We start from the raw sequence: 23,515 nt of genomic DNA on the forward strand, positions 1-23,515 counted from the left end.
GCCTTATGTTATGATAAAAGAACTGGTCGTGAGACTAATCTGGTAGTTGTACTCAGCATTGCTGTCACCTTCATGCTCGAGGAACCTTCTCTCAGAAACTATTCATAATTAACAGTCTCTATCTTTTCTCCTCGGGGAGCCAATGAATTGGAGGGATGAGGGGGGAAACTTCCCCGCTTCTTCCCTTTCCCTTTCTCTTTACCTGCCCCTTTCTCCTCCAGGCTAGTTACAACAGCTCTTTGATACTTTAAATATCCTTTGGATGTTCAAACCAGTCTGTTCCTATTGGTATGTCTCCTGAATGTGTTTCAGGTTTTGTTTAAGGTTAGGGAAAACTATTTCAGAATGCCACACAAAGATGTGCTCTGAGGCAGCATAGCTGTGAGTGACAGGGAGTGTGAGAGGATATGGGCAGGCACCTAGAACTATGCGCACCTTCAATGCTTTGTTATTTCACCCTTGAACAACTGCAGAAACCTAAAAAATTGGCAGAATGCTTGCAAAAGGAGTGTCATCACCCTGGCAATTCCAAAGAGACAGAAATCACTGCAATGTGCTGGGGCTTGTCCCTATGCTTACTGAGTTGCAATCTACACAACTCCAATCCCTGCAAATGGAGCAGAGAACCAGACTGTGCCTGTATCAGTCGTAGGTATACATGAGAAGGAACAAGAGAGATAAAGTCAGCTTGTTTCGCAAGGAAACAAGGCAACTTCCTGTGTGGAGCCAGGAGTTGGACTCAATGATCCTTGTGCGTAAGGGTGATCCTTGTGAGTATGGGTGAACTTCAGAATTTTCTCTCTTGTGATGAATATACATCCTGGAAATTACATTTCTTCATAATAGCTATTGCATTTTGTGTGTGATGTTTTATGGAAAGAACTGAACCATTCAAAGTTGTGAGTAGTTACTCTATTACTTAAATACTAAAAAAATTACTGGGTATTCAGGCAGAGCTTTGCATTCTGAACATAAACAACTGAGACATGCAAGACACCAGAGCCCTTTGGAGGATTCAGATGGAGGATTCAGATGGGCCCGTTATTAATGGTGAAGAAACATATATCCAAAGAGTTTCCTCAATGCATCCTTGAGCTCCTTGTTTCTCATGCTGTAGATGAGGGGGTTCACTGCTGGAGGAACCACCGAGTACAGAACTGCTACAACCAGGTTCAGGGATGGGGAGGAGATGGAGGGGGGCTTCAGGTAGGCAAACATGCCAGTACTGATAAATAGGGAGACCACTGCAAGGTGAGGGAGGCACATGGAAAAGACTTTGTGCTGGCTCTGCTCAGAGGGGATCTTCAGCACGGCCCTGAAAATCTGCAGATAGGACAGCACAATGAAAAGAAAACAGCCAAATGCTAAACAGACACTAACTACAATGAGCCCAACCTCCCTGAGGAATGACTCTGAGCAGGACAGCTTGAGGATTTGAGGAAGCTCACAGAAGAACTGATCAAGCTCATTACCTTGGCAGAGGGGCAGGGAAAATGTATTAACTGTGTGCAGGACAGCATCAAGAAAGCCACTGCCCCAGGCAGCTGCTGCCATCTTGGCACAAGCTCTGCTGCCCAGGAGGCTCCCGTAGTGCAGGGGCTTGCAGATGGCAACGTAGCGGTCGTAGGCCATGACAGTAAGAACAGAATATTCAGCTGCTATAAAGAAGAGAAAGAAAAAGACCTGTGCAGCACATCCTTCATAGGAGATGGCCCTGGTGTCCCAGAGGGCATTGGCCGTAGCTTTGGGCACAGTGGTGGAAATGGATCCCAGGTTGATAAGGGCGAGGTTGAGGAGGAAGAAGTACATGGGGGTGCGGAGGCGGTGGTCGCAGGCTACGGCGGTGAGGATGAGGCCATTGCCCAGGAGGGCAGCCAGGTAGATGCCCAGGAAGAGCGCGAAGTGCAAGAGCTGCAGCTCCCGAGTGTCTGCAAATGCCAGCAGGAGGAACTCACTCACAGAGCTGATGTTCGGCATTTTCTGAATTTCAGTGTCATCTGTGAAGAGGGGAAAGTAGAACAAAGTTAGACGAGACTTCTCTCAGGATAACCTACTGCAAGTCTTAAAAGCACCCCCAAACAGAGCTTCTTTCTTTGCAGGACAGCCTTTCTGCAGGTCTCTTGATTAAGCTGCAGCAGGTGCTGTCTGAGAGTGGCACTGGGAGCAGGGGCTGCTGTGGGCTCCAGAGAAGTCTTTCCCGCTGTGCCGCAGGAGGGAAGCAGGAACATGGGGGAAACTCAGGTGCCGTCCACTTGTCACATCCATGCGCTTTGCAGTGTTGTTTAGCTGCCGGCCGGCAGCTAAACACCACGCAGCCGTTCGCTCCCCCTCCCCCCTCCCTCTCCGGGACGCGGGAGAGAAATGGAAACTGAAGCCCGTGAGTTGAGATAAAGACAGTTTAATAAGACAGGAAAATAATAATAACAAAATAATAATAACAATAATAATAATAATGATACAATGGTGATAATAGGAAAGTAATAATAATATGTACAAACAAGTGATGCACAATGCAATTGCTCACCACCCGCTGACCGATGCCCAGCCTAACCCTGAGCAGTCTGGCCCCCTCCCTCCGGCTAGCCACCCCTATATATTGTTTAGCATGACGTCAGATGCTATGGAATACCCCTTTGGCTAGTTTGGGTCACCTGTCCTGGGTCTGTCCCCTCCCAGCTCTTACTGCACCCCCAGCCTGCCTGTTGGCAGGACAGAGCAAAAGGCTGAGATGTCCTTGGCTTGGTATAAGCACTGCTCTGCGACAATTAAAACATCGGGGTGTTATCAGCACTCTTCTCATCCTAAGCCAAAACACAGCATTCCACCAGCTACTAGGAAGAAAATTAATTCTGTTCTAACTGAAACCAGGACACCATCCCACAGGGCTGTGCTCAGCGCTGCCCTGCAGCACCCTGCCACCAGCAGGGCCCTGCCAAGGGTCACCTCCATGGCTGCAGGAGCTACGGGGCATCTGAGAGAGAGCCCGACATGGCCAGCCAGGGCAGGGTGTTCTGGTATGACTGGGGGCACCTGGCTTAGGGCACTCCAAGGGTCTTCTGCCAGACTTCCTCACCTCAATCCGGCAAGACTCTCAAAGCCTACTGCATTGCCCACTGCCCTCCCAGAAACATGACCCAGAAGGCGACCCTGTCAGGAGCTGCAGTTGCATGGCCCTGCAGCTAGAGACTTACCTTGTCAAGGGCTGTGCAGATTTCTCCTCCCGTCAGCTCTCAGCATCCTCCCACTGCCAACTGCCTCCAACCCCTCTCTCCTTCTCTCCTCTCTGCATGCCACCTGTGATTGGAGCCCCCAGCCCTGCTGCGCTGTGCAGAGGAGCTGCTCCTGGGCAGAGCTGTCTCTCTGCATCATAGGTCTTTTTGAAATGTGTTTCCTCTGTCCCAGGAGCCTGGCCCAGCTCAACAGCACAGGCCCAGCCCAAGCACTGTACTCACCCCTCTGGTGGCTTTTGTGATGAGACCTCAAAATGAAAGCACTGAGAGCAAATTGAAGAAATCTCTCCAAGTCCAAGTTATGTGAAGGTTTCTTGGAGTGCCCCCTGAGGGCCAGCACTGACACAGCCTCCCTTGGAGCTCATTAGAAGAGAACATTGGAGGCAGTTAGGACAAGTAGACAAAGGCAATGTAAAGGTGACACTGATGTGTAGAAAACATGGATGTATTTCACCAAGCAAAAGGGCTGAGCCTTGACCCTCGGCCCCTGGAAGGGAGATCCTTTACCTTCACACATTGCTCAGGGCTCTTCCTGGGGCAGTGGGAGATGGGGATATGCATGAACAAGTGCAGGACAATTGTATGACCCCTGCCTAGTTCATAGGTGGGCAAGGATTCAATCAGGCTCTGGTGCTTTAGTGATTAGCTGTCTCTTCATAGGCCTCAGTTGTGGAGACAACAGCCATAGCCATGGACACAAATATCTCATAAGACGTCTCTCTATGAAGCCGGCCTGGTTCCTGCTGACCAGGCACCATTGCCCTATGGCATCATGGTGCCCAGGCTCTCCTCCTCCTGGGCACTGCTCACTCAGCAGGGTCCCAGTCTGCCCTGATGTGTAGGGTTATTCTTCTGTTGCAGGGCTAGGTTCTTCTTTTTGTAAATGTCAAGAGTTTTCTGTAGGTAAAACCTTGCAGTTTCTCAAAGTTCCCCTGGACAGATGCTCCATTGTGTCAGCTGTTAATGTCTGCAGGTGGATGGCTCACCCTGATTATGCTGTCTGTTACAATATAACTGCATCAACAATTGCAGGACAATTTGCACAATACAGGATTTAGTGGAATAAAACCGCAGCACAGTATCACAGAATGTTAGAGGATTGAATTCCACCGGATTCTACTTTTTCTCTGCTTCCTCCTCATGCATGCTATCATTTTGTTTGGAACCACATCCTAAATGTTGTGAGGCTGTTGTGGTGTAATTGCCTGAGGTAACTAGGGAAATAAAACTAACATTCACATTTTAAAGAAACTGTACAGCATTGAAGAGGCTTTCAGGGTAGGGCATAGCTGCATTACCTGAGCGTTCCATAGGTTTCCAACCTTAGATGCTATCGCGCTGGGGAAACTTGGTGTGCTAGCCCTAAGGAACAGTATGGAGCGTAGAGTGGAGTGGAGACACCACAGCTAGGCTCTGTAACCAGGTGGGGACTCTATTGTTCTTGTGCACACCAAGACCGATAAGCTGCACTTTTTGCCACCCTGAGCCAAGGACCTGTCATGTTTTGACAAATGTCGTGCCCTAGTGTACTTTTTGCTCATTATAGTATCATTATAATACCAAAACACACCTCCATCCCAAAAGCTACCCGCCTCCAAGGTGCGACCATCCCTCACTGAGCATGTGCTCTGAATTTCTCAGAGCCTATTACTTTAAACGGAGACGGGAGAACTTTTCACCAATCATAACTAAGATATGCTTGACTAGAGTCACTCAAGCTCCACCTAAAAGATAGAAAATAATATAAATTGGCCTAAGAGACAGGGGATATTAGGGAAGATACCACCGTCAGGGGAGATACCAACCCAAGGAAATACAACATCCTTAGGACCTCCTGACGCCTGGGATCAGTCGACGGGCTGAGCCTCTCTTCCCCCCCCCCATTGGGACGCCTTTGGGTGAGATCTGAATACTTGCTTATAAATCTTTCTAGAGTCTTTGATCCTTTTAATGCGTTTATTTCTAGGCTGCGCACCTGTAACACCTGAATATTTCATGCATGCTAGCTTGCTTTTGCAGACAGTCACTGTCGCTGGCAATCCAAAAGAACCTGGTTATCTGTTGCTGTAATAAACCATACTTGATTGCATTGTGATTGCTCTCATTATGTGCAACTAGGGTAAGGGTGGTTATCTGTGACCATGATAGTTCACTGTTCTGAACTATCTGGACCAACTGGACCCCCAGACGGTTAACGCGTTATTGATGAATGTCCAACTGGACCCCCAGACGGTTATCTGACTGGTTCAGTACCCTGAATCCGACCGGGCCCATAACCGTTAATCAGCTACACCCCTTAACGCAACAGCTGTGCAGAGACAAAATTAGAAGGTTGAAAGACCAACTGTAGCCCAATCTATCCATTAAAGATAATTAAAAAATAATAATAATATATTTTTTAATTAATAAAATAAAATAAAAAGGAAGATTAATGAGAATCTTCATCCTTTATTGGTTTTGCGATGAAACATGGGTAAAAGTGATGAGGAAAATGCTGAGGTACTTATTGCTTCCTTTGCCTCAGTCTCCAGTAGCAAGAACAGTTGTTCCCCTGGTACTGAGGCTCTTGAACTGGTAGATAAGGACAGTGAGTGGAACGAAGCCCTCATAATCCATGAGGAAAAGTTTTGAGACCTGCTACTCCACTTAGATGTACGCAAGTCTATGGGGCCAGATGGGATCCACCCGATGGTACTGAGGGAGCTGGCCGAAGTGCTCATCAGCAGTCCAGGCATTCAGGCGAGGTCCCAATTGACTGGCAACTAGCCAATGTGACGGCCATCTACAGGAAGGGCTGGAAGGAGGATCTGGGGAACTACAGGCCTGTCAGTCTGACCTCTGAGCTGGGGAAACTCATGGAGCAGATTATCTTGAGTACCATCACACAATGCTTCCAGGACCAGCAGGTGATCAGGCCCAGCATGGGTTTATCAAAGCCAGGTCCTGCTTGGCAAATCCGATCTCCTTCTAAGACAAGGTGATGTGCTCAGTGAACAAGGGAAAGGCTGTGGATGTGGTCTACCTGGACCTCAGTAAAGCTTTTGAAACTGTTTCCCACAGCATTCTCCTAGAGAAACTGGCTGCTCAAGGCCAGAATGGATGTATGCTTCACTGGGTTAAAAATTGGCTGTATCTTCTTCTTCAATATCTTCATCAGTGATCTGGATGAAGGGATTGAGTGCACCCTCAGACTACACCAAGTTGGGTGCAAGTGTTGATCTACTCAAGGGTAGGAGGCCCCTGCAGATGGATCTGGATAGGCTGGACCCATGGGCCAAGGCCAACTCTATGAAGTTCAACAAGGCCATCTGCAGGGTCTTGCACTTGAGGAACATAAGCCCAATATAATGTTGGGGGAAGGGTGTCTAGACAGCTATTCAGGGGAAAAGGACCTGGGGATATGTGTGGATAGTTGGCTGAATATGAGCCAGCAGTGTTCTCGGGTTGTCAAGAAGGCCAACAGCATCCTGGCTTGTACCAGGTATACTGTAGTCAGCAGAAGTAGGGAAATGATTGTTGCTCTGTACTCGGCCCTGGTGAGGCCACACCTTGAGTACTGCGTTCAGCTCTGGGGCCCCCAGCACAAGAAGGACACGGATCTATTAGAATGAGTCCAGAGGAGGGCCATGATCAGTGGGCTGGAACACCTCTCCCCTGAAGACAGGTTGCGGGTTGTTCGGCCTGGAGAAGAGAAGGCTCTGGGGAGACCTTACAGTGGCCTTCTAGTCTCCTTTCCTGGGTACTCCCCAGGAAAGCTGGGGAGGGACTCTTCATCAGAGAGTAGTGATGAGACTAGGGTTAATGGTTTTAAACTGAAAGAGGGTAAATGCAAATTAGAAGTTCTTTTTTCAGAGGGTGGTGAGGAACAGGCTGCCCAGAGAAGCTGTAGGGATGCTCCATCCCTGGAGGTGCTCAAGGCCAGGTGAGATGGAGCTTTCAGCAACCTGGTGTATCACGCCCTTAGTCTATTAGTGTCTATAACATTAACATTTAACAACAACAACAATACTACTAATACTAATTATTATAATTCCTTTTGTGTCCTAATAAACTGCCTTTATCTCAACCCACAATCTTTTGCATTTTTGTTTCCTCTCAGTTCTCTCCTCCATCCCACTGGATGAATATCACTGGAGTGTTGAGCTTCCTGCAAGGTCAAACCACAACAAATCTTTTTTGGTGCCTATTGTGGAGCACAAAGGTTGAGACAACAGATCTGACAACAGTGTTTTAAAAGTAAATTGTTATAAGCATTAGATCACTTTAAAAGTTGCTGATTACAATGTTGATTTTTTGATCTCAGGTCTGTTGTGCTTGTTTTCAGAATTGTGTTGTATAGCATATTACTAACTGTCTTCCATGTCATGCTGTTTATCAGTTCTGGGGGCTGGTTTAAGGTAACGCTTTTGCTTTATTGGATAACACTGACTTAGGACAAATTTATTGCCACCTCCATATCTTCATCTCTTAGAAACTATTAATAATTACACTCTTTAATAATTACACTCTTTTGTCATGTGTTGTCATGTCAGAGGTTTCAGCTTTGCCCAATTCATCCTTCAGGGCTGCTTTCAGTTTTCTACACAGAGAGGGCCACTGCCTCCCTGATGCCCAGGGGAACATAAAGCCTGCATGGGAGCTTGGAAGGAGTTACCCTGGGTCCACAGCAGCCATTCTAGATCCAAAAGTTATAGGCAGAATGTGCACTTTTGAGGTGTTGCAGAGCTGCTGGGCACATTGTGCAGGGTGCTCCTACAGACCTTGGTGTCTTTCTCCAGGCTGGCTTAGGAGCTGTTTCTTTCTCAGACATGGAGTAGCCAGCAGAGGTGAGACAGATACTCTAAATTCATGAAAGCCATCAGAAAGCTGCCCATAAGAAGATGGCTGATATTGGGAAGTCAGGAAAACCTGGCCAGGAGAGATGAGAGATTTGGGGGAGGGAGGAGGAGCTTGGACAGCAGAAGATAACAACTTTGAAGAGGTAAGAATAATGATTTTGAAGAGGTTGAGGTAATGTTGATCCCACCGTAATGCTGACTTAAAGCAGTCATGTGAGGCCCTTAGACTATTTTAATCTGTAACATTAATCCCTAAACCTAAATGCTGCTCTGCACCCTGAGAGGAATACACTACTCTAATGTTTGACCACAATATCCCTTGAAGCCAAACTTAGTCCATAGCCACTTTCCATTATGCTTACATTCTTGCTCGCCCTTATCCGTGCCCTTAACACTAGCATTAAAGTGCTCTATTTAGCCCTAGTCTTCTTGCAGACCTAAACAAAACCCTATCCTGCAGAGCTTGACCATACCCTAACCACAGACCTGACACCACCAGCAGAACACTAAACCTTTGCTTAATCTCTAACCCAGAAAGGTGAGCTCTAGTCCTTAATGCCATAAATGAACAACTAACACCCAAAGCCCCCGTTCCTGTGCATTAACTTCCTCACCTTCAATCCTTCTCCTAAGCCTTAACTTTAGGCGCTTGGCCCCTTGGGGCAGGGCAGGAACCGTGAGGTTGCTGTGCAGTCACATGGCATTCAAAGATGAATGCAAGGGGCCATGGATCTGATCAACTCACAAGGAGGAGATGGGTGGGAATGCACTGATGAGCTCAGCTCTGCCTCAGGATCTCCTGCCCTAGCAGGAGCAATGTGACTGTGAGGTCACTTCTGTCCCTGCAGTTGATAGGGCAGCAGCAGGAACGTGTCAAAGAAAGGGGCTGTGAGGTCACTTCTGCCTGAACTAGCTGACAGGTCACCTTTGACTTAGATCTGGGGTCTGTACTTTTTGGCTGACATCTGCCAGTGGCCTTGCTAGGCCAGCAGAAGGCAACTGGTTGGCATGCTGACTGTAGCATCCCCACTGCCTACATACCCAGGAGGACCCAGACAGAAAGAATGCAAATTGCTTGCAGAAGAGATAAAGGATAATAAGAAGGTTTTTTAATAGTATGTAAATAGTAAAAGGAAGACTGGGGATAATGTGTATCCCTTGCTGAATGAGGCGGGTGTCCTGGTAATGGGAGATGCTGAGAAGGCGGAGATACTGAATGCTTTCTTTGCTTCAGTCTTTGCTTCAAGGACTCCCCCGCGGGACTCCTCAATCCTGAAGGGAGGAGAAAGGGTCTGGGAAATAGAGGGCTGCCCCCTGGTTGATGAGAGAGTGGTTCAGGAGCATCTGAGTGGACTCAACACACACAAATCTATGGATCCCAGTGGGATGCATCCACGTGTGCTAAGGGAGTTGGCAGAGGTGATCTCCGAATCACTCTCTATCATCTTTGAAAGGTCCTGGAAAACAGGAGAGGTGCCTGAAAACTGGAGGATAGCCAATGTCACTACTGTCTTCAAGAAGGACAAGAAAGAGGATCCGGGAAACTACAGGCCAATCAGTCTCACCCCTGTCCCTGGAAAGGTGTTGGAACAGCTCGTTCTGGATGCCATCTCCAAGCAATTGGAAGAGAAGAAGGTTATGAGGAGTAGTCAGCATGGATTCACCAAGGGGAAGTCGTGCTCGACCAAACTTGTTGCCTTCTATGATGGCATCACCAGCTAGGTAGAGGGGGGGAGAGCAGTGGATGTCATCTACCTTGACTTTAACAAGGCTTTCGATACTCTCTTCCATGACATCCTGTTAGCAAAGCTGCGAAAGTGTAGGATAGAGGAGTGGACAGGAAGGTGGGTTGAGAACTGGCTGACTGGCTGAGCTCTGTGAGGATAGGACAAGGGGCAATGGTCAAAAAATGGAACACAGGAAGTTCCACACCAACATGCGAAAGAACTTCACAATGAGGGTGACGGAGCACTGGAACAGGCTGCCCAGGGAGGTTGTGGAGTCTCCTTCTCTGGAGATATTCAAGGCCTGTCTGGAGACCTATCTGGGCAGCCTGCTCGAAGGAACCAGCTTTGGGAGGGGGGTTGGACCCGACAATCTCTCGAGGTCCAAACCCTACAATTCTGTGATTCTGTGAAATATCTGAGAGGAAAGTTTCAAAAGGATGGAACCAGACTCAGTTCTGTCCAGCGACAGCACGAGAGGTAATAGGCAGAAACTGAAGTACAGGAAATTCCGGCTGAATGAGGGGGCACACTTCTCCCCTCTGCTCCCCCTTACTCCCCCAATCCCCTCTGCTTGTCCTCTGTAATGTGAAAACTCAGTAGAGATAAGTATGGCAAGTTGAAACGGCCAATTAAAAGAAGCTAGGTAGATAGATTCATGAATTTACTGTGTGTAAAACAACGGTGATTCAAGCCAGAGGTGTGTTGGCTTTGTGAAAGGTTGCCAAGCACCTGACTCTGCAGAGTTATATAATTAATTATTTCATTAAAAGACTTTTGTGTACTTTCTGTCTCCATGTGCTATTGTCTGGGCACACAAACATACAGATAACACCTGCAGCCCATGGGTCCCGTGGCAGAGCAGATTTCCATTTGGCAGCCTGTGGAGGAGCCCCTGCAGGAGCAGGCCCTGGGCCAGAGCTGCAGCCCATGGAAAAGAGCCCATGGAGGTGCAGGGGATCAGGGGGGAAGCTGCCATCCATGGGGGACCCGCGTTGGAGCATTTTGCTCCTGATGGATGGACCCTATTGTACGGACCAATACTGGAGCAGTTCTTGAAGAGCTTCTGGCTGTGGGAAGCCCACTCAGGATCAGTTCAAGAAGGATGGCATCCCGTGGGAGGGAACCCGTGCTGGAGTAGGGGCTGAGAGTGACCGTGAAGGAGCGGTGGAGATGAAGCATCATGGACTAACCACAGCCCAGATTCCCCTGAACTACTTGTGGGGTAGAAGTAGGAGATGGTAGATGTTGGGGGAAAGTGGTTTTAGTTTGCTTGTAGCTCCTCACTATTCTAGTCTTCCGGTGATAGCAACAAATTATATTAATCACCCTATGCTCATTTATTTTTGCCCGTGAAAATAATTGGTGACTGTGACAATACAGGGGGTTACAGTTGGACAAGATGATCTTGGAGGTCTTTTCCAACCTTAGTGACGCTATGACTCTATGATTTTGTTACACTTGGTGGCTGATCTCCTGATCTTACTAGGAGAACAAACCCCAAGCTCTTTTCATCATATTTTCTCCCCCTTTTTCTTTGAGGAGGAGGAGTTAGAGACAGGTTGTAAAGGAGTTCAGCTGCTTAGCAGAGTAAAACCACCACAGCAGGAACATGGGAGGGGTTCAGCACCAGAGTAAAAGCACCAGAGCAGGGACATGGGAAGGGTTCAGCACCAGAGCTGTGGCCATCCAAGGATGGCATCTCAGCACCCAGGACATGATCTGATATCTCCCAGGGAAATCTGGCCCTGCATTGTCCCCCTGTACGAGGACATGCAGAACAGTGACCGAAGAAGCCTTAGGGCTCAGGGCAGCCCTAGCATCAGGACCTAGGAGTCCTGGCTCCCCCATTGTCCCCTGAGCCCAGCGGGACCCTCAGGAAGGGCTCTCACAGCAGCCACCAGCTCTGTCCAGAGACACAGCCCCCATCCCAGCCCAGGACTTGCAGCTTTGGACAGCTGACAGGAGGTAGAGGAGTAGAGAGGGTGGATATCTTTTTAGTTCACTTTTTGTTTCTCACTGCTCCAGTCTGTTAGTAAGGTTAGTAAATATATTATCTTAATCTCCCTACAGAGTCTGCTTATACCATGACTGCAACTGATGAGTCATCTCCCCTTCCCTTAACTCAACCTTGCAGCCCTTTCCAACTCTATTTTCTTCATTTGTACCTGTCAGGAGCAGGGGTGAAAGGGTGGTGTGGTGGAGTTCAGCTGCCCATCAGTGTGAAACCACCACAATGCTCAGACCTATTGCTGACACCAGCTTTGAAAGAAGAGGCAGGATTTCAGGCAGTGCATTGGAGAGATGCTGTTTTATTAAGCAGATGCTAATGGAGAGTTGATGCTGACATGCAGGGAGGGAAAAACTGTGCAGAGTAAACAGAGCAGTTTAATACCTCAGGAGATGCTGGATGAATAAACTTTTTTTTTTTTTAATGTATTTATTTATTTTATAAGAAAGTAATGAATGGAAAGGAAACTGAGGATAAAGATAAAAATAACAATACTCTTAATGAAACAAGGAGCAGGCCTTCAAATGACCCAGAAGGTCATTTGTGGAGAAAGAGGAGAAGTTTATCACCATTCAGAAATATCTGTGAAATTCCTTTCCTAATAGCACACTTGAGCTCTTTGTTTCTCATGCTGTAGATGAGGGGATTGAATGTTGGGGGCACTACTGAGTATAGACCTGCCACCACGAGATTTAAGGTTGGGGAGGATAGGGAAAGGGGCTTCAGGTAGGCAAAAAAGCCAGTGCTGAGAAAGAGGGAGACCACAAACAGGTGAGGGAGGCACATGGAGAAGGCTTTGTGCCGTCCCTGCTCTGAGGGCATTCTCAACACAGCACTGAAAATCTGCACATAGGAAAAAAGAATGAAAACAAAACAGCCAGATGCAAAACAGATAGCAACCATAAGTACCCAAATTTCCCTGAAGTAGGAATCTGAGCAGGAGAGCTTGAGGATCTGGGGGATTTCACAGAAGAACTGGTCCAAAGCATTGCCTTGGCAGAAGGGCAGGGAAAATGTATTGGCCGTGTGCAAGACAGCATTGAGAAAGCCACTGCCCCAGGCAGCTGCTGCCATCTGGGCACAAGCTCTGCTGCCCAGGAGAGTCCCGTAGTGCAGGGGCTTGCAGATGGCAATGTAGCGGTCGTAGGACATGACAGTGAGAAGAAAATACTCTGCCGACATGAGAAAGGGGAAAAGAAAGACCTGTGCAGCACATCCTGCATAGGAAATGGCACTGGTGTCCCAGAGGGAATTGGCCATGGCTTTGGGGACAGTGGTGGAGATGCAGCCTAGGTCAAGGAGGGCAAGGTTGAGGAGGAAGAAGTACATGGGGGTGTGGAGGTGGTGGTTGCAGGCTACAGCGGTGAGGATGAAGCTGTTGCCCAGGAGGGCAGCCAGGTAGATGCCCAGGAAGAGCACGAAGTACAGGAGCTGCAGCTCCCGTGTGTCTGCGAATGGCAGGAGAAGGAACTCGGTGATGGAGCTGCTGTTGGACATCTGATTCTCCTGGACAAAGGGGAATAGCCAAGAAAGAAAAGACAGTGATAATTAGGAGAGACATGTCTGAGAAAAACTGCTCCACTTCTCATTGAAATGCCCCCAGTGACTTTTCCCTTTCTGAGACCTTTCTGCTGCTCTCTTGCTTGAGTTCTGGTTAGTGCTAGCTGAGGGTGCCGCTGGGACCAAGGGTTTCTGCTGTGGGCTCTTCAAGAACCTGCCCTGTAGCTCAAGGTAAATAAGAACCAGGAATGATCTCTGATTAAATCTACCTCTGATGTATGTGAACTTAACAGCATTACCACTCTCAACACTCCTGACTGCAAAAAAAGAATTTGTGGTTTACATTGTTCCCGCTGCCTGTGTCACACTCAGGAACATTTTTAGATGGTAGAAACCCCTGGCATTTGTAATGTATTCCAGGTGAGACCTTGTGAACCCTGAGAAGCAAAGCGACTGTCCTTAGTGCGTTGAGGACAGCCAGCCACTCCATCTGTCCTGGTCTTAGTCAGTATCATCTACATCTCAATACAGTTCCCAAATTGAGCTGCCCAATTATTGTGGCCTCAGGAACTCTGTTGGCAGAGATTCATCATGACTCATGCCCTGAATCCTATGGGCTTAGGGGGAAGCAGGGAGGTGGCAGACTATGCTGTTAGCACTGTCCTGCTGTTCCCTGCCCATGGCTCTGCTGCCTGAAGCTGTCCTTGCCTGCAGCTGGGTCTCTGTCCCCACACTTCCTGCCTGCAGCTCACAGCCTCCATCCCACCCACTGGGTGCTCAGCTCTGCCCTGTAGACACCTCCTGGCAGCAGGGCTCTGCCCAGGGGCAGTTTGCTGAGGGCACGTCCTAGAGCCCAGGTCACACAGACCCTGCTGATCCTACACATGTGGTGGTGGAGCTTTCTAGGGGCTGAGGGGCAGGAAGGGGACTTGATGGGGGTCTTTCTAACCCTCAGTGGTATGGCTTAGAAGCGTCAGCCTCATCTTGGAAATAATGCTATCTCATTTTATTCCCACCGAGCCAAAGAACACAAAACTGAAAGCTCAGGAGGCTCAGAAAAGCTGAGACTGAAGCTGAAATCCCATGCCCTGACCCAGCTTTTGCAAAGTCCCTTGGATACATCCTGGTTGTGCTGTAGATCTGTGAGCAGGCTGCCGCAGGCAGCAGCCTCCTACCAGCAGCAGGACCCTGCCCTGCCGGGGGGGCTCCTTCCACCCGCAGCTTCACCCCACAGTGCCCTGGGCAGCTCTCCCGGGCAGGCTGAGTGCTGAGCCTGGCAGGCGGCAGAGGCCCTGCCCCACCACACAGCCCCTGGGGCACAGCAGGGACCCTGCTCTGCACCACAGCCCTGGACACCCCTGCCTGCACCCCCGGCTTCTCCTACCTCCAGGAACTGCGGCTGCATTGCCCTCTAGCCAGACACTTACCAGGTGCAGGGCTGGGAAGTCTTTTCCTGCTGCGAGCTCTGGGCATCCTGCCACTTCTGCCTGCCTTTAAGCACTGTGTCTCTGCAGGCAGTGCCCCCAGCCCTGCTGCACTGTGCAGAGGAGCTGCTTCTGGGCAGAGCTGTCTCCCTGCAGCGCTGCCCGCTTGCCACGAGCTCCCCTTGGGCCCAGGAGCCCGGCCCAGCTCAGCAGCAGAGGCCCAGCCCAAGGCCTCCCTTGCTCTGCCCCGCACCAGGCTCCCTGCACATGGCCCTGGGGCTGCAGGGGAACCTGTAGGGAAACAGCCTGAAGGAATCCCTGGAGTTTCTTCTCTCCCTCCCCTGGGTAGACACACTTTTTGACAGTAGGCTCATTTCTCTTCACAAAAAAATAATTATCTGTAGCAGTCTTCTCTTCTCATTCCAGTTAATGGTGGTACACCCAGGCATGGTCATAGAAGTAACTCCTTTAACTCCCTGCTTAAGGAACGGATTCAGCAGAGCCAGTTAACGCAACATCTCATGCTGGGTTTTTGTCCTGGGGCTGGAATGGGACTCTGATCCCTCCCATGCCTGCCACAAACCCACAGGACCTGGGATTCCTCTGCACTCAGTTTAGGTGTGCATAACATGGGCAGCTGCAGGTAAGCTCCTTGTCTCAGCTCAAGGATCATTAATGCAGATGGAGGAAATCAGGGGGCTGCAAACACCTGGTGACATGTCAGGGGGCAGAGGTATGTGCAGGCATCTGCAAGCTCTCATGGAGGAACCCTGAGGGACAGGGCAGCACCTGGGGGCATCCCCTTGGAGGCTGGTGAGGAATGCCTTTGGCCAGCTGAAATGACAGCAAATGCACCCATTTAGGACAACTAAACCTGTCCCTCCTCAGTAGGCTCAGGGCAGCATGTAGAGGCATCCACCTGACCCAATGGAGAACTGTGCCACAGGGAGAGCTGAGTCTCTCTCCCTCTAGTTTTCCCTCCATCTCCAGGGACTGTAACAGCACTTGTCTCACGGACATCCCTACATTCCCTAATGAAATCGAGGGCAGCCGCTCCATGTAATAGCCAATTCCAGGCCTGCAGTGCTATCCGAGATGCCAGCAGTTTCCAGCACCACTGGAGCATGCAGCTGACATGGGCAGCACAGGACCCACAGGGCAGCTCTGGCCATTCACAGCTGGTACTTAACGGGCACTCCTGAGGGCATCTCTGACAGACCTGGTGCTTATGAGCAAGTGACCGCTTCTCAGAGACCCAAGGTCTGTCCCACCTCTATTCATCAGAGGCAGCCAATGCATGGATATGAGACACTTCACACTGGAGTTTCCACTTGTGTTGTTCAGCTCGCAAACACTGCTGCTGCTTCTCACCTCCATCCTTCATTCACCCCTTTGATAGTACCATCCAGACACAACCCAATGATTTTTTGTCTGTGTCCCTGAATCACAGGTTGCCCATACCAAGGACATTTTCAGCAGCCCCTTCTCCTGCCTGGAGATCGGCCTCATCTCCAGCACTGGCCCTCAGGGCTGCACCAACACCACAAAGGTCCTCTGCTGTCAGGGCAGCACAGCCCAGGCCTCTTTCCTTCTGGCCTTGGGAACACCAGGGCTTGCCCTCCTTGGGGTCCCTCATTTCGTCCTCCTGTGGTCATTAGCAATCCACTGCAGCAGGTCTCTGCCCTGCTGGAAAGCCTTTGCATGTCTTGGGTCTTGGGCAGAAGGTCTGGGACAAGTCTGAGTTTGGCCCTTGTGCCACAGCTGAGGTGCTGCAGCCCAGATGTGCCCCAATGCCCTCAGCCTGGGGCACAGACACGAGGAGCTGGATCCCCACTGAAAGGAAGCTGTGTCAGCATTAAGGAGTGCACTGCATCTGTCCCAAGCTGTTCTCCCTACTCTCCCCTTCATCTGCAGTTCTGCACTACCCCTCTCCCTTACCATGAGGTGCTGAAGGTAAGTTTGCCATTCCCTCGTGTGCCACCTCTGCCTGTGGCATGGCAGGGGGGATGTCCTGGGCGAGGGTGCTGAGGCCTTCTCAGAGCACAGAGCCTTGTGGGACATGAGGGGAGGAAGGCCCAGGAATGTGCTGCAATTCCCTCCATATAACACATCCTACTTCTCCAGGTGAGCGACATGTGGTGAAGAGGAGTTCAGGCACACTGAGGGGCTGCTGCATCCCAGGTGCCTTCGCTCCCATCTTTTGAAAAAAGCCCAGCCCCAGGACAAGCCTCAAACCACACCTTCCTGGAAAGACTCCCAACAACAGAGGCGTGTTGGGGCAGGAACACAGCAGGGACTTCTCCAGCGGTCCACTTCCTTTATTCTGTGGCCTTTGTCACCATTTGGAGATGTTCCTGGTGGATTTGTCAGGATCCTGTGGAAAAGAACTGGGCAGAAAGGAGGTGACTGTTTCTCAGGACAAGAAGGGAAATCTCTCGTCTCTCTCCTGAGCTGTGCCATCTCCATGCTGCTGACCTCACAGGTCTTCAGATGACACAGGCTGATGTCACAGGGGGTGCACTGCATCACCAGGATATAAGCACTGGAGCAGCGGCAGTGCTGGCTCTTCCCTGCAAGGCCTGGTCCCTGCTGGGCACTGCTTGGGTGCTCCCCAGCGCTGTCCTTCTGTGGCCAGGAGTGGGGTCAGCAGGCAGAAAGCTTGCACTGGGCGACCCTCGCTGATGGGCGGAGGAGCAGGGGCACCTTGCAGAGGAGCTGTGGTTGAGGAGCCAGGGTGGGCATCCCTTGTCCTGATCTGAGGGCCAGCAGCAAGCGAGATGGAGGGCTGCTGGAGGGTGACCATTGCCTCTGATATGAATTCCCTGTTCCCAGTGCTCCTGCATCTCTCCCCCAAAGGTAAGGGTGTCAGGAGCCCCTTTCCAAGATGTGTCACAAGGGCTCTCAGCTGTCCAAAGCTTTGCGGGGGGCTGGAAATGACTGGTGGCTGCTGCAAGAGCCTTGCCTGAGTGTCCCTCTGGGCTCACGGGAGTATGTATTAGCCAGGACTCCTGGGTCCTGATGCTAGGGGTGCCCTAAGCCCCAGGGCTCCTTTGGGCATGGCTGAGCTTCCTCGTGATAGGGACAGTCCATGGCCAGGTTTCCCTGGGAGCTGGTGCCTCTTTGGGATCTGGCTTTGGGAGGAAAGACGTCCACTGTCCCAGAGACTGGTGTGGCCTGCAGCTCCACAGGCCTCTCAGGAATGTGCCAGAAATGCCTGTGTTGGAAATCACCCTTGTACTGATCTCCTTCAGGGGAACCAGCCCCTCCTGTGCCACCAGGCTGGCAGAGCGTGTTCTGGGTGCTGAGATGCCATCCCTGGATGGCCACAGCTCTGGTGCTGGACCCTTCCAATGTCCCTACTGTGGTGGTTTTACACAGGTACACAGGTGAACTCCATGGTCACCGCTCCTTTACTTTACAAGGAAAAGGGGGGAAAAATACGATGAAAATAGCTCAAGGCTTGAGGTAGAACAGGAGGTCACCCACCAAATATCCTCATGGGTACCAATTATCATCACAGGCAAGACAGACTTAGCATAGGCAGATTAATATAATGTATTGACTATCAGTGGCGGACTACAACCTTGAGGAACTACAAGCAAACTAAAAACACCATTCCCCTCATCAAGCCTCTTGTAACTCCTGCTCCTGGGTGGAACAGGAGAATTGGGAATTGCTGTCAGTCCATGACATTGTTTCCACTGCTCCTTGATGGTCAATCTCTGCCCTCTCTGGGTGCCTCCTGTGAGATGCTCTACTTCCCAAATGAATCCTACGTGGGGCCATAAAGGGCTCAGATAATGACAGATATGACCGGATCATGTTAAAATAAAGTTGTTAGAAGCAATACATCAGCTTCATAGGTACTGACCACAATGTTCATTTTTTGTTGGTGTAGTAGTTGTGTTTGGTCTCAGAACTGTGTTGGGTGGCACAATACATATTGTGTGTGTTCCCTGTTGTGCTGTTTATCCTTTGTGGGGGCTGGTTTATGGTTATTAGTTTACTCTAAGGCCTAACACAGCCCTCTGTTGTGATAAAATTACTAGTCATGAGACAAATCTGGTAGTTGTACTCAGCATTGCTGTCACCTCCATGCTTGAGGAACTTTCTCTTAGAAACTATTTATAATTAACAGTCTTTACTTTTCTCCTTGGGGAGCCAATCTATGGAAGGGATGAGGGGGGACACTTCTTCTCCCCACAGCTTGTTACAATAGCTCTTCAAAACTTGGAATCCTTGGAATGTTCAAACCAGCCTGTACGTATTGTTATGTGTCCTGAATGTGTTTCAGGTTTTGTTTAAGGTCAGAGTAAACTATTTCAGAATGCCACACAATGATCTGCCCTGAGGCAGGATAATTATGAGGGGCAGGGTGGATGGGAGGATATGGGCAGGCACCTAGAACTGTGGGCACCTCCAATGCTTTCTAACTTCACCCCTGAAGAAGTGCAGAATCCTACCAAAAAAAAAAAAAAAAATTCTACACAACTCCAATCGCTGTGACTGGGCCAGGGAACCAACCTGTGCCTGTATCAGTCAAATATATACATGAGAATAAAATCAAATCAGGAAAGAAGCTCCTACTCCTAGAGGGAAGGAGGAAGAAGAAGATGAGGCAGGCTACTCCCAAGTAAAGCCATCAGAGAAATGTGTGGATGAAGACAGAGATAACATAAAAGCAGCAGTAAGCATCCGATCACTAGTCCTTTGTGAGCTGTGAGATGTGTGAAAAGATTTCAGCCATCATCTAGGCCAGCACATTGTCACCTGGCTGCTCCGATACTGGGATAACAGGGCTGGTGGCCTGGAATTAGAGGGCAGGGAAGCCAAGAAGCTGGGATCCCTCTCCAGGGAAGGGGGCATTGACAAAGCTATTGGAAAGGGGGCACAAATCCTCCCTCTCTTGAGGTAACTCCTGTCAGGTGTAAAGGAAAGGTATCCCTTCAAGGAAGATGTTGTATGTCACCCAGGCAAATGGACCACCAGGGAGAGACGCAGCCTGTATCTGATGGAATTGGCCATGCTGGAGGTGATTTATGGTGATTTATGCACATTCAACTGTTTTCTACCTTGCCCGGTCCTTCACAGGATCCTTCAGTTGTGGGGTTGCTGAGGGTCGAAGTGCCAGTAGCTACCTAAATGGTGCACCAGTGGCAATATGGCACCACCCAAGATTCCCTGATTCCCATATATATGCTGATTCATCAACTGCAGAGCCAAGGACTGATCAGCAAAATTTGTTCACCCTTTAATAATCCCATCGGGTCAGTGCAAACATGTAATGGAGATCTGAGACTAACGGTGGAGTATTGTGTCTAGAATGAAGTCACACCAAATTCAATAGATCGTCTATAGTCTTCTCTCCTTATAGTCTTAGCTCTAAGAGCATTTAAACGATCTCTTACAGCACCTGAATGCTGCTGTCTGATCCCTTCTTGGGATCATAAGGAGCCAGTACCTCCAGGCCAGGACACTCTCCCTGTACCTTTGGATGCAGGCCCCTAGGTCCCATGGACTGTTAAAGGTGTAGTTTGCAAAGTAACCACGGATTTTATCCCCACCCACCACATGTTGTACCCTTGCAGAGTCCTGCCTCAAGGCACAAAGGGCAGGGAGACCTTGCTGGTGAGAGCTGAGGCCCTGTGGAGATGTCCGAGACACAACAGCCATTACAGCCAAGGGTCGTGTAGAACAGAAAGGAAAAAGAGAACATTTAAAAGAGAACAGAATAGGTTTAGCTCTCCCTGTGACACATGACTCCTTTTGCTCTGCTGACAGCCTCTGCAGGCTGCCCTGCATATAAGGAGTAGGGACAGGTTCAGTTGTCCTCCATGTGGCATCTGCTGCCATTCCAGTTGGCCTGAGGAATGCCCCATCAGACCAGAGGATCAACCTCAAATTTCACCAGGTATTTCCATCCGAACAGCTCCTGCCTGTCCTCCATCTCCACTAAGGAGCTACTGTGGCTCAGTAATTCGCATTAAAGTACCTATGTTGTGGACACCTGAACTGAGGCCTGAGGAATCCCAGCTCCTGTGGGTCTGTGGCCGATATGGGAGGGAGCTGAGATCCCTTTCCAACCCCGGGAATAACAACCAGCATGAGATGCCTTGACGGACTCTGCTGAATTCCTTCCTTAAGTGGGGATGAAGGAGATCAGTCCCTGACCATTATTTCATGTCCAAACTGATACTGGGACAAGAAGCTGTGATTGTTACACTTAATTGGTTTTCTGTAAGGAGAAATGACCCTGGTGTGAAGAAGTATGTGTGCCAGGTGAGGGCTGGAGCCCCAGCGATTCCTTCAGGCTGTTTGCCAGCAGGTTCCCCTGCAGCCCCAGGGCCATGTGCAGGGAGCCTGGTGGGGGGCAGAGCAAGGGAGGCCTTGGGCTGGGCCTCTGCTGCTGAGCTGGGCCGGGCTCCTGGGCCCAAGAGGACCTCCTGGCAAGCGGGCAGCGCTGCAAAAAGACAGCTCTGCCCAGGAGCAGCTCCTCTGCACAGCGCAGCAGGGCTGGGGGCACTGTCATCAGCTGGCACTGTGAGGACAGAGAAGGGAGATAGAGGTTACTGCCTGTGTGGAATATGAGAATATTGAGAGCTCAGAGGAGGAGAAATCTTCCTGGCACATAACAGGGTAAGTCTCTTTCTACAGTGCAATGCACAGAGGCATCATGGAGGTTTCCCAGACCCAGAACTTCCTACAGAAGTTCAGGCAGGATGCACTCGGTGGTTCTTCAATGTGGACAAGCACAAGTTCCAGAGCAGGTGTTTCTTAGCTGCAGGGTCAGCATGAAGGCCGTAAGGGGTCCTTCAATATGGGCTGGCTGCAGGCTGTGAAGCCGGGGCTGCAGGCAGGGGTGTCCAGGGCTGGGGTGCAGAGCAGGGTCCCTGCTGTGCCCCAGGGGTTGTGTGCTGGGGCAGGGCCTCTGCCGCCTGCCAGGCTCAGCACTCAGCCTGCCAGGGGAGCTGCCCAGGGCGCTGCGGGGAGAAGCTGTGGGTGGAAGGAGCCCCCCCGGCAGGGCACGGTCCTGCTGCTGGCGGGAGGCTGATTCCCTGGGGCAGCCTGTTCACAGCTCCACAGCACACCAAAGAGACTTCCAAGAGGGTGATACTAAGAATACAGGCAAGGGCTGACAGCTTTCAGATGAGGACTTTGTAAAGTCAGTTGTTTTTGTTGCCTCCGAAGGGAAAATGAAATGACACTGTCAGGTGTAAATACAGCACTAAGATCCTCATGAGGAGAAATCAGTACATCTGCCAGGTACCTCATAATGGTCTATTACACACTGTGCTGCCTCAAGACCACACCAGCATCGCCTTTGCTGGACACATCTGGCTTTGTCTGACCTGGTCTTGTGCACCTGCAAGCAGGGAAATGCTTTTGTTCACTCCCCTGCTGCCACGGGGTGTCTGCAGGGCAAAGCTGTGTGAACAGGGGCTGGGCTGGGGTCTGTGAGTGATGACAAGAAGGAGATGTGGGAAGCAGCTACTGGAAGGGACAGCTGCAGGCAGCAGAGACACTGGCAGAGAAGGTGAGGGATCTTGTGACAGAAATGCTTTGGTGGGTGGACTGTGGCTGCTCCCTGTCTGTCCCTTCCATGTGGACGCTGTCCTCTGAGCAAGCCCCCTCGTTCTCCTCTCCCCCCAGCTTTCTCCATTTGTGTGCTCTGCTCCTGTTCTTGCTGTGGCACTTTCTGGCAATAACAGTGCTGATGGGGGATGTTAAGCTCCAGTTCTGGCACTGCCCCTGTCCTGGAGGTGTTTTCCTTGGACACAGGTGCCCAAGTCCCCTTTGAAAATTTCAAGTTCTGTGCAATGCAGTCCTTTCAGTTTGGACAATGAGGTCATTCTCCTGAGGAGATGTCAGATTGAGGTTATCCCTGGAAAGCTACAACAGGCCCCAATAAGGGCAGTGCTTCTTTGTGCCCTTTTGCATTTCTCAGAGCTCTTATTTCAGCCACATGAATCAAGAACCCTGTCCTGTCCCTCTCCACCTTCTCCCCATAGCTGGGCAGGGAAAGAGAGGAGTTGTATATTCACACTCAGCAGAGTCCGGGCTCTTTTTCAGAGCAACCTGTGGGGGCAGTCACCCTCCAGCTGAGCATTTTGCCTCCAAGCACTGGCTTGTGTTGACACTGAGAACAACGGAAGAAGAATTTTACCATTTCCTGAAGCTACAGGGGAATCTAAATCCTAAAAAGGTACAGAAGCAGACATTTCTGTTGCACCTTGTCTTCTGGAGAGCAGAGTATGAAGTTTTACTTTCATCTAAGGCAGAAAGGGTACTTCCAAGCTTTTAAAATTTCATTACCTATGCAGTACCTGAGTAAAGGGTGTGATAAAGGGAAACTGATGTGAAGACAGAGTTTACCTTATCAAAACAAAGAGGTATGCAGATGAGTGGGCCAGTTGTGCCTTTGTGAGCTTGTTTCTGATTCTGATATCACCTGTGAAGGCGGGTAAATAAGGATGCGATGAATCTATCTTTCTTACCTTACACAGGCTGATGGCCAATATGCCATCATCTCTCTTGGTGGGAAATAGGGAAAACCCTCACTGGACCAAATGCCACTCATGCAATGCAGGGACCCAACCACTGAAAACATCTCCTTTCACATAGAGGAGACTATCAAAAAGCTCCATGAGTCCAGTGTGAGCAGGAATGTGTCGTCTGAAGTCTGTCTTAATATCTCCTTGTCTTTTCTTCCTTGGGTAGTTCTGTTTGTCCAGGAGGATCACATGTCCAACAGAAGCTCTATTACTGAGTTCCTCTTCCTCCTGCCATT

General features: G+C 50.0%; 1 protein-coding gene across 1 annotated transcript; it reads right to left on the reverse strand.

The window, feature by feature from the left end:
* Positions 1-1,044: 1,044 nt before the first annotated feature.
* Positions 1,045-13,300, reverse strand: LOC309891169 (olfactory receptor 2B2-like; the record flags this gene model as incomplete). The annotated part of the gene is made up of 2 exons (XM_082785550.1): positions 1,045-1,997; positions 12,373-13,300. 2 exons carry the CDS (start codon positions 13,298-13,300, stop codon positions 1,045-1,047), a joined length of 1,881 nt encoding a protein of 626 aa, XP_082641676.1.
* Positions 13,301-23,515: the final 10,215 nt, after the last annotated feature.

The sequence above is a fragment of the Aythya marila genome (assembly GCF_965140915.1).
Source record: "Aythya marila genome assembly, contig: HAP1_HAP1_SCAFFOLD_192, whole genome shotgun sequence".
NCBI classification, from domain to species: domain Eukaryota; kingdom Metazoa; phylum Chordata; class Aves; order Anseriformes; family Anatidae; genus Aythya; species Aythya marila.